The sequence below is a fragment of the Diabrotica virgifera genome, chromosome 2 (genome assembly GCF_917563875.1).
Source record: "Diabrotica virgifera virgifera chromosome 2, PGI_DIABVI_V3a".
In the NCBI taxonomy this organism is placed as follows: Eukaryota; Metazoa; Arthropoda; class Insecta; order Coleoptera; family Chrysomelidae; genus Diabrotica; species Diabrotica virgifera.
The window spans coordinates 87,613,856-87,625,967 of NC_065444.1; the positions used below are offsets into that span (position 1 = coordinate 87,613,856).

The 12,112-nt window shown below is 39.2% G+C and overlaps 2 protein-coding genes across 3 annotated transcripts in view; one reads left to right on the top strand and one right to left on the bottom strand.

The window, feature by feature from the left end:
* LOC114327295 (protein peste-like) overlaps positions 1 to 12,112 on the bottom strand; it is a 547,602-nt gene that overhangs the window by 443,388 nt on the left and 92,102 nt on the right. The gene's annotated exons all lie outside the window — the stretch shown is intronic.
* The window catches only part of LOC126880742 (uncharacterized), a 34,096-nt gene continuing 26,477 nt past the window's right edge, over positions 4,494 to 12,112 (top strand). The window contains exon 1 of the mRNA XM_050644789.1: positions 4,494 to 5,132. Within this exon, the coding sequence (XP_050500746.1) occupies positions 4,494 to 5,132 (639 nt within the window). The remainder of the gene's footprint in view (positions 5,133 to 12,112) is intronic.

Genomic DNA, 12,112 nt, shown 5'->3' on the forward strand with positions numbered 1-12,112 from the left:
GTTATTCAATTCTCTATTCAGTAATATCAACATTAACATAATTATTTATATAGGGCTTCCAAGAAGAAAATATTTTAATTACATTAATTGACACAAAAGAAGAATGTATGTAATTTATTTAATTCAAAATACATTCTACTGCTGTCACAAAACAGAAAAAAATGTTGTTTGATAAATAGACATTGCATTTCGCTTAATTTCAATGTTGCAAAGCTGCCACCCATCTGCCTCTTGGTAGGTTGAATATTGAATTTAAGCAACAAACAATATTTATTTATCAAATAAACATTTTTTTCTGCTTCCTCTCCGCAGTAGAGTAGAATTTATTATGAGTTAAATAAATTACATACCTTCTTCTTTTTTGTCAATTAATTTAATTCAAAATAATTTTTCTTGGACATCCTGTGTAAATGATTATGCTAATGTTAATATTACTGAATAGAGAATTGAATAACCTTTCAAGTGAGCTAGTACACGACCCCTATTCCCTATTTAAAAATAAGGGGTAGGGGAAGTGGAAGGGAGGGGTTGACAAATGACAGATATAGTTACACGCTTTAATTACTATTTTTGCTAATTTTATTTTCTTAATTTTTAATAACTTTTCTCAAAACGAAACAACATTAGTCATTTAAAATTCACATGTAATACACAAACCATATGCCAACAAGGGCCGTTGATTTCGAGAAACGAAAATGTATCCCTAAACAGATTGTAAAAAATTAATGTTTTTTTCAAGGAAACACTAATTGATTACGATGCCAGATTGCCACACTCTTCATGTCAACTTCTTAAAATACAAAAAGGCTCTCATCTTTTAAAAGGCAGACGCAGTAATTTATGGCCCTCCTTTCCATTATCTCAAAACCGCAAACCAGTTGACATAATAGTTGGTGGTCCGGCAAACCAGCCTCTACACAGCGTGCGAACGATTCAGACACACCCTCGCTCTCGCTAACAATACCCTTTCGAGATATAAGCAAAACACCACGCTTGTTTACCCAAAATAAATAAATATATTACTGTTCATTACATATACCTTACCGTTACATATATCTGTACTGAAATACAGATATATGTACCATAAAAATATGTCCTTCTTCTTCTTCTTAAAGTCCGTCTCCTATCGGAGGTTGGATATCATCACAGCTATTCTTATTTTACTGGCGGCCGCCCTAAATAGGTCGATGGAACTGGAGCCGAACCATTCCCTCAGATTTCTTAACCAAGATATTCCGCGCCTACCGATATTTGTCTTAAATATGCCCACCTTAGATAAACAATTGACATGTTTTTTATTTCCTTAAAATCCGATAAATACTGACAAATATCGAGGTGGCCTCTTTTCTTTGGCCCACTTGGTATATATAAATATTAGTTTTGACTAATTACCTCATTATTTATACAGAATACGTGAACGTCTGGTATAAAAGGTAACTTAGGCTGTCAAAAATAAACGAATTTAGTAGAGGCAGTGAATTTGATATTTAAATAACTTAGGTCGGCGATTTGGCTATACATCAAAGTCCGCTTAATCATATGACAGTTATAATTTGACATTATAAGAAGTCATTGTAGAGGTCGTCTGTATATTACATATTCACCCTTTCGTTTTCTTGATGTATTCCCTTTTCTTCTGTCGTTTTTCTGTATCTTCACTTCCCTTAGTGTTCTATTAAATAGTAAGCAAATTCCGAGCACCTTTTGAGACACGGAAAAATTTTTCTAAAAACTGGAAAATCCAGATATTGAAACTGTTTACCTAGCCCAAACCGTCTAGATATGTAAATAATACCAAACTTGAGCAAGTTGATAAAATCGTTTACCTTGGACAGCAATTAAATTGTAACGCAGAAAGTCACGGCGAAATTAGATCTAGGATAGAGCAGGCTAGAGCCGCTTTTAGAAGGATGTCCAAGGTGTTATGTAACAGAGACCTAAAATTGGCATTGAGGATCCGCCTACTTCGCTGCTACGTGTTATCGTTCTTACTCTACGGTGTCGAGTCCTGGACTGTGAATAAAATGGATCTAAATCGCCTTGAGGCTTTCGAAATGTGGTGCTATAGAAGAATTTTAAAAGTTTCCTGGGTGGAGAAGATTCGAAACTCCACAATACTAGGACGTCTTAGCAAGACTACTGAGATCATAAAGAGCATCAAGCAGAGAAAGCTGGAGTATTTCGGACATGTAATGAGAGGTTCGAATTGTGCTATTTTGCCGGTTATTAGCTCGCTCATCACTGTATACGTTGCTACAAAATATCATGCAAGGAAAAATAGCAGGCAAACGCAGTCCAGGACGAAGAAGAACCTCATGGTTGAAGAACTTGCGAGATTGGTATGGTGTTGATACAAGCATGCTATTTAGGGTGGCAGTGAATAAAATTAAGATAGCTATGATGGTAACCAACGTTCTGAAAGGACATGGTACATGAAGAAGAAGAACTAGCTCAACAAACCAACCATAAAATACCAACTAATTTTAAAAAATTTCTTAAAGTTATGCAATTATGATAGTTGTTATAGAACAACTTTTTAAGATTTAATTACTATGAGGTACTGAAAATAATTTGTTTTGATGATATTCGTTTAGGCTGAGATAATCAGACAACTGTAATACAAAGAAGAGTAGGTCCCACATGGGCTGCCTCCAAAATAAAATAACTACCAACCATTAGTATTAGTTGCAGATTTGGACGTGGTCCTTCAGACTGTGGAAAGAGTCAACAGTTGCTGGGAGATAAATGAAGATACAAAGTAAAACCAAGATTATCATAATAAAAAAGTCACAACATACGTAGTTCAGTCTACCAGATTAGTTGATCAAATTTTAATATTGATGTATCTTCTCACTAGAACGTGTATCTTCCTAATATCAGTGGCGTACTGATAGATCAGCGGGCCCTGGTTGCAGTTGGGATGCGGGCCTCCGCCCAAAAAATTAAATATAAATCATCATAAAATCATTATATCATAAATATTAAAAATTCAAGCTAATTTTAGTCCATTTACTCACGGTTTTTGCTGTAAATTTTAAAGAACTGTTCGGATTCAGATGAAATTTGGCATACACATGGCTAATATGTCAAACAAAAAAAGTGGTACCTATTGTTTCGATGTGCGCTTCTGCCCTAGGGGTGTTTCACCCCTTCTCGGTTGAAAAACATACGTTCAAGATAAGTCCGGAATTGGATAAACTGACTAATTCTAAGCAATCTTTAAGTTCCATAGAGTTTTTCACTAAGTTGATACTTTTCGAGTTATTTGTGAGTAAATACGTTCATTTTTCAAAAAAAAAAACACGTTTTGAGACTGTTTCTTGCCAATACCTCAAAAAGTAAGTATGTTATCGACAAAAGTATTCTTAGTAAAAATATAGCTTATAAAAAAGTGAAAAATATGGTGTATATACGAAGTCTTTAAACCCAGTAGGTCATTAAATGTATGTTCGTATTCGTCAAATTCCAAATCGAATATTTTAACGTGAAATAACCAAAAATGAAGCACTTTTCGTGAAAGAATCATCACAACTTTTTAAAGTTTTTAAAAAGCTATATGTTTGTTATTTTTTAGTTTCTAGCATCAATATTCGATATTAACTATGTAACGCTTAAAATAAAGTTGGACACTTTTTTTGGTAAAAAATCATAAAAATCACACCTTAATTAGCATCCCAAACGAAACTAATCGTTACCGCTTCACAAGTTACTTGACTTATGTACGTATTGCTTAATATGATCTGTAAGTTTTACCGCTTCAAAGTGCTCATTTTTGAAAATAATTTGGTTTTAAATTAAAAAAATTTATAAGTTTGAAAATTTTTCTCAAAATAACTTACTATTTATTGGTGGTATCAAAAAATCTCAACTAGTATAAAAAATATAGGTTTGTCTATTGTGACTATGTTAGTAAGTCTCTCGGTAGCCGCCGAAGAGACAAGACGTGCAGAGTGCGGACGAGCAGCAGTAGCAGCGCAACAAGTCGAGGAGAGGGAAGTGCTTTGGTGTAACGTACTTCTTAGTACGGCTGTGAATGTAAGCACAGCAACACTAGAGCGCTCGCTCTCGCTAGACGCGAAGACGTGGAAGCAGAGGCAAAAGCCAACCTCTTGGATGTGGTGAAACTCAGGAAGTTTGATTTCATTGAATTTTCTGAGACATTGCAAACAAGGGTTGGAAAGCAGAATAAGCAATAGCGGGCTCGACGTGAGCCCGCTACGGGATACTCTCTGTGCCTCCGTTAGGAATGGGTACAGTTTAAAACACTGTGCCTCGACACTGCAAGGTGTAGTTATTTAGAATACATCTTGCAGCCCCGGCCCCTAAGGTCAGAGAGTTGAGAAAATCAAGAGGATCCCGTACCTAGTTCTGTCTAGGTACGAGAACTACCGCGCTGTTGTGCAGGGAGCCAACCCTGAAGTCGATGTGGTGTCGGGCCAATCGGCTGAAAAAAAGGCTTCTTCTAAAAGTTAGGTTACCGCTCCCAACCAAAGATGACACGAGTCAGATCTCGGTCACCCCCCAGATCCAAGGCGCTTTCCCCGCCAAGATATGCAGACTCTAAAGAGTCCCTCCTGTTACAGCACCCTGAAGAGAGCAGTGATGACCACTCGAGCGACCAGGAAGATGGAAAAGACGGTTTTACGATCCAAAATCGTAGAATAAGAAAAAAGAAAAAGAAGTCAAAAGGCAAGGACTCCACGCAGAACGTCGAGACCACCGAGAACGTCACCGAAGCCACCCAGGAAGTCGAGGATTCCCAGAACATCGAGGCCACCCAGGAAGTCGAGGACATGGACGAAGACGTCCCAGGCGCCGAAGGCGGGGGCACTACCAAACGTCAGCGGGTTGAAGAGGATGCCGCCAGCGAAGACGAGCTGACAAGGGCCAACGAAGAAATCAACCGACTCAGAACCCTGATGAAAGAATTTGCAGCAAACGTAGATGCAAACAACAAAAAATATGAAGAGGTGATCGCACAACAGAAGGCAGAGATCAAAGAGCTGAATACGGAGATTCGACGAATGAGCGAAAAGATGGATGCCAGATTCGACGAGTTGATAGCTCTCCAGAAACAACTCGCAAAGAAACCGGAGAAGAAAAACCCCGAAAAGACGGACAAAAAACCACCAGTAGAGCAGCCTGCCACCAAAAAGATGACCACCGAGCAGACTCGACCACCCAGCCAGAAGGCTACCACCTCGACGAAGGAGGCGTCCACCCAACAGAGGAAAAAGAGAAAGGAAGAGTTTCCACCCCTGGTGACACTAACCGACGAGGAAGACGCCACATGGACGTCCAACCAAGAAAAAGCCATGAAACTAGCTCCCCAGGTACAGCTACCCCTCCCCGAAGAACCAGTGCCATCCACGAGCACAGATAGGGACGCGCTTGCCGCTTCCAGTCAAACTGATACAGTGTCAATGGAAACAAACCAAAACGAAGAAGACGCCGAAGAAGCCGTGTTACCTGAAAACCAGGTAACACCATACAGAAAACCGCCTGTAATTAAGTTACAGAGTGTCAGCGAGACAGGGGCTATTCTTACCATAGCCCAGGGCAAAGGCATCATCACCACAAACAAAATCTCCAGAAGTGGCAGAGAGACGCTCATCCAGGCTAAAAGCCCGGATGACTACAGAAAGATGACAAGGATAGTGGAGGAATATGCAGAAGCATACGCCGCCAAAGAGAAAAAGAGGCTACAATGGATAGCCTTTCCACTCGACGAAGACAGGAAACCAAAATTAGTGTTACGAGGATTGCCCACGAATACCACCGAGAAGGCAATCCAAGAAGACATGGCAAACCAATATGGAATAACCTGCCACACAGCACGTAACATGTCTACGAGAGTAGGGAAAAGGAGGCCACTACCCATGTTTGTCATGACACTGGATCAGGAAGACGTGGAAAAAGCAAAGCGGGTAACGAACCTGTGCCACATGAAAGTTGTGGTAGAGGACCTACACAAGGCAGCAGGACCGACGCAGTGCTTCAACTGCCAAGGGTACCATCACGCCCAGAACTCGTGTCACAAGGACCCGAGATGTGTGAAGTGCGGCGAAGAACACCACTCAAAGCAGTGCCAGAGAGCCAGAGAAGTCAAGGCAACGTGTGCCAACTGCAATGGAAGCCACCCAGCCAACTACAGAGGATGTCCTAGGTGCCCAACCTGGGGGAGGCCTCCACCACAGAGGTCACAACAGCGACCACCACCAAACCGGAGACAGCAGGCAACCGGGGTATCCTACGCGCAAGCCACGCAGGGAGACCAACCAGCGCAGAACAACACACCGTCCAACCGACCAACCCTCCCAGATGAAGAGTACCTAGTCAGGATGGTCACAAACATCGTGACTAAGGTAGTCCAAGAGGTGATACTCAGCACCAGGCAGGCACAGAACTAATGGCAGAGAGGGGATACTTGAGGATAGGCTCCTGGAACCCGGGCGGCATAACCACAAATCAGAACATACTAGATGAACTCGCCAACAGATACGAGATGGACATCGTAGCAATTCAGGAAACAAAACTGACCAACAACTTCAACCTAAAGTTTCCTGGATACGACGTATATAGGAACGACCTCACTAGAAGATCAGGAGGAACGGCCATCCTCGTAAAGAAGGGTATTAGACACACCAGTTACACTACTCCACCACTGGTCAACATGGAAGCCACAACAATAGAAGTTAACATGAGGCAAGGCGCAATAAGGATTACATCAGCCTACGTAAGACCACAAGACCCTTTAATGGACGATGACCTAGATGCGTTCCTAAACATCGCCGAACCATCGATCATAATAGGAGACCTGAATGCAAGATCCCCCAACTGGAACGACAGAGCTACGAACAGGAATGGACGACTACTAAACAGATACATAGAAAACAACGAAGACACAATGGCAATGGGCCCAGAAGAACCTACCCACTACCCAGGAAACGCACTTCCGACACACATCGACTTAGTTGTAGCCAAAAACCTAGGACTGCAATCAGAATTAATCACGCTGGACGAAGGATCAACTGACCACCACCCCATCCTATTAGAAATCGGAACATGGGAAGAGACAAACCCGCCAAAAAGAACAAAAAAGAAAATAAAGTGGACTAACTACAAAAGGTTAGTAAGTGAAGGAATAAACATAGTGCCAGTAATAAACAATCCAGAAGAAATAGAAGGAAAAGTCCTAGAGTTCGAAAATATCATCCAAGAGGCAATTAGAAACAGCACAACAGAGGAAGATGTCGAGATATTCATGGGAAGGTTCAAAGACATACCACAAGAAACACAAGAGTTGATAAGGGAAAAAAATAGAGCAAAGAAAACAGCAAAAAGAACAAGAAACAGAGTAGATAAATCCTGGGCAAATATTTTAAATAGGGAGGTCCAAACGGCCCTAAAACTCCACCGTAGCGAAAAATGGGACAACTTTGTACAAGAGATGGAAGAACAAGACTCAAACATGAGAAATGTCTGGAAGCTCCAGAAAATGTTGAGAAGCGACAGGAAACCCATCCCCCCACTACATGGAAGATACGGCATGGTATACACCATAGAAGATAAAGCAGAGGCAATGAGGACTACACTCGAAGATGAATGCAGACTGAACTTCCACCAAGATGAAGACGACGACTTCCTGGAAGAAGTCGAAGAACAAGAAGAAGGACCAGAAGACCCAGAGGACTTCATCCCCCCAACATCACCGGAAGAAATCAATGAACATATCAAAAATAGTTCACCGAGAAAAGCGCCTGGCCTCGACGAAATAACCAACAGAGCCCTAAAATATTTGCCCAGAAAAGCTATAGTGTATTTCACAAATATTATAAACGCAATATTAAGATTCAAGACATTCCCAAACAGATGGAAAGAGGCCCGTGTCATCATGATTCCAAAACCTGGCAAGAATCACACATTCCCACAGAACTACAGGCCAATCAGCTTACTTCCAGCGATCAGCAAGATAGTGGAAAGAGTCATCCTCAGCAGACTGCAAGCGGAAACAACCCGACTAAATATCATCCCAGAGGCTCAATTCGGATTTAGAGCAGAGCACTCCAGCGAACTACAAGTCCTCAGGCTAACCGAGTACATAGCAGCCGGTTTCAATGATAAGCAGTACACTGGAGCAGCGTTCCTGGATGTAAGCAAGGCATTCGACAGAGTCTGGCACAAGGGGCTCCTATTCAAAATGCGGGATTACGGGTACAGCGGAGCGATGACGAGGCTAATCTCGTCGTACTTGGGCGGCCGGAGGTTCAGGATTCGGATAGGACAAGTCCTGTCCGAACTCGGAATCCCGGAGGCTGGAGTACCACAGGGAGCGGTCTTGTCACCCCTGCTGTACACGATATACACCGCAGATGTACCTAGAACACCAGGTACCCTCATGAGCCTCTACGCCGACGATACAGCAATAGCGGCCAAGCATAGAAACGCAGATATAGCAGTGACCAACCTACAAACTGCACTAGAAGAAATTGAAGCATGGTGTATCAAATGGAAGATAGCCATAAATTCAGAGAAAACACAAGCGGTTCTATACAAGAAAGGGAGACAGCAGCCAGAGGAACAATTGAGGGTGCAGAACAGGCCCATCGAGTGGAAAAACGAAGCCAAATACCTAGGAGTCATTATGGATAAAGGATTAACCTTCCAAAAACACGTAGAAGCCACAGTCCAGAAGGCCAACATAGCAAGAGCGAATCTAAGAGGACTCACAGGCAGAAAAAGTAAACTAACACTCAAAACAAGGTTAAGATTGATAAATAGTATAATCCTACCGGTATTAACTTATGCGTCTCTCGCATGGGGACACGTATGTAATACACACAAGAAGAAGATCCAAGCAGTCCATAACAACAGCTTGAGGGAGGCCGTCAGAGTCCCAAGATATGTAGCTGAAAGATTCCTGTTCAGAGAACTCCAACAGGTGAGAGTCACAGAAACCATGACAGACAAGGCAAGGGTCAAATTCGCAGAATTAGAACATCACCCAAATTACATACTGCGAGAGACGCTAAGATACGACGAGTTCCACCGATGGAAGCACAGACGCCCGAAACAACAAATTATAGGATAAACTAAAAGTGATAAGTGATAGTAGTGTGTTCGTAGCTCGAAACAAGTGCCGAAGATAGCGTTACCCACGAAGTCCAAGTACCACGACCACCTCCAAGGTAAGCAAATATTAGAAAATTAGAAGGGCCTTAAGCCCCCAAAAAAATTCATATAAAATAAAAAAATGGCGAAAGCCCCCAAAAAAATTAAAAAAACCAAAAACACAAAAAAATTAGAGCATCGAGTCATCGGGCGGGGCCCAGCAGGGCCCAACAGGGCTCAGTGGGGCTCGGCACGATGACTCGGGGCCCAAGCAAGCAATTTTTAGTACCGCGGATAAGTTATTCAGAAGATAAAGGCATAGAGCGCATCACGCTGGGCCTAGTTTTTTGCATTCGAGTAGGATACCACAGTGGAATCTTATTACCCAGGGTTCCATTGTGAAGAGCATTTGGCTACGATAGTTGTGCCCCCATCGCGCATCAGCGTGCTATGGGGGGGAAAGGGATGGCCTGGGGCATTGGAGCGAGGTGGGGTGATCCCTGTATAACTCGGGTCAAAACACCTCGCCCCAATGACTTGTTACACCCGAATGTACTCCTTCGAGAGGGTGAACAAATCCCACAGGTCGGGTTAAATCAAATTGCTTGCTTGCTTGCTTGCTTGTGACTATGTTAGACTTTTTGTTTTTTTGAAAACAAAAATTGGTTATAAGACATGTCTGTTCAAAATTTGTATACACTCGTGATTAGTGACTCGTTTACAGTTTAAGTGAATCTTACATATATTATAAACAATATTTTTTGTCAAGCGGTAACCATTAATATCTTTTTGGATGCTAACTAGAAGGGGATTTTCACGATTTTTTTACCAACCAAAAAAAGGTACCAACATTATTTTGATCGAAATTTATTTACTTTTGATGTTAGAAAATTAAAAAAAAAACAATATACTATTAGAAAAGTAAATTAATATTAATCCTATTGTTTTTCATACTGACATGACTGATCACGATCATTTTACGCCAGCCGTTTTTATAAATAATAAAACCCAAAAATTTTCTACATCCAAATCTCCAGTCATAATTAAAAACTTTAATATCGGAAAAGTAATACAGCTTTTAGAAAATGGACGTTGTAATTAAATTTATATCAGCAAAATAGATTCTCAAATTGCATATGATACATTTATAAATAATTTAAATAATTACATACAAACCTCTAGGGAGATAAAACGCTTAAATAAAAAAAAATATAAAAAAAAACCTTGGATAACGGTGTTGTTGATATCTTTTATCTTTTATCAGACGAGATTTTCTTAAAAAGAAATTAGTCTCTATAATATATAGGGTTTTGTTGTTGTTACCACTATTGTCTATATTTAGAATTTAATTTCAATTTTTAAGAATTACCTACCTATATAAAAGTACAGGCTGAATGATGACGGTTCTATAAATACGAGTATCGAGCCTATTGTATTGGGATTATTTTTATGACCCAATATAAAACTTGCAATGCATATTTGCAACTTTGTAGTTTACCTACCTTCATCTTATTCATGAATCTTGCTAATATAAAAAATATATGTGTTTGAGTTATCACGTGTAGGCAGGCCCTGGCGGTTAGAGGTGTTGAAATATGGCTGCTTTGGAAAGCAGGTAAAACTAATGAGGAACCTTACAACAGTATTGTACACTGTATTTCAATAAATTTTGTTTTCAAATTTTTTGAGAAATAAGAATTCTTCGTTTTTATTTATAAGTATCTACACAAAAATTAAAATCTATTAAGCAATTACATTTCCTATGTGTGTACTTGTGCAAAATGATAATAATTTAATAAATAATAATAATTCCACCATAACAATCCTACCAGCAGATAAAGGAAATGCAACTGTAATAATGGATAAAATACAATATGAGGACAAAATTACAGATCTAATTACAAATGGACCTTATACCAAATTAACGAAGGATCCAACGAAGACACTGGAAAACAAAATTTATAAAACTTTATTCAAATTTAAAAAAGATCTAACGTACTATCAAAGAAAATTAATGACACCTCATTACAGTAAGACACCACATTTTTATGGAGTACCGAAAATTCATAAAGCGAATATTCCACTTAGACCCATTTGTAGTACCATCAATTCTCCTTGTAGTGAGCTCTCAAAATTTTTATTAAATATTATAAAACCATTTGCATATAATAATGACACATTTATAAAAAATACACAACATTTTTTAAACAAATTAACAAATATTGAATTTAATCCAAATAATATTTTAGTAAGTTTTGACATAAACAGTTTATTTACAAATGTGCCATTAGATAAAACTTTAAACATAATTAAAACGAAGTTAGAAAATGATAATACATTGACAACTAGGACAAAACTAAATGTATCAGCTATAATGGAGTTATTGACATTATGTACTAATAATACCTATTTTCAACTAAATAATGAATTCTATAAACAAAATTTTGGTCTAGCAATGGGCTCTCCTTTATCTCCATTATTGGCTAATATATTTATGGAGGATTTCGAAACTAATATCATTTCTAAACAAAATTTAAAACCCACAGTATGGTGGAGATATGTAGATGATGTGTTTTCAATATGGCCTCATAGATCAGAATTGTTGGATACATTCCTGAATATTATAAACGATCAAGAAGAGACAATAAAATTTACAATGGAAAAGGAATAACACTTTGCCTTTCCTCGATGTTTTAGTCTCAAAGAAGGATACTGGATATGAGACTCAAGTGTATAGAAAACCAACACACACCAACAGATATCTCAATTACAAATCAAATCACAACATCAACGTTAAAAAGGGAATCATTAAATCCTTATATGATAGAGCCAAAATTACTTGTTCTAACGAAAATTCATTTTTAGAAGAAAAACAATTGTTAACATCTGTTTTATTAAAAAATGATTATCCTTTATCGTTTATAAATAAGGAATTGACAAGATTAGATCGAATGGAACAGAACAACTTAGAACGGGATCCTACAACATTCACAAGAAATAA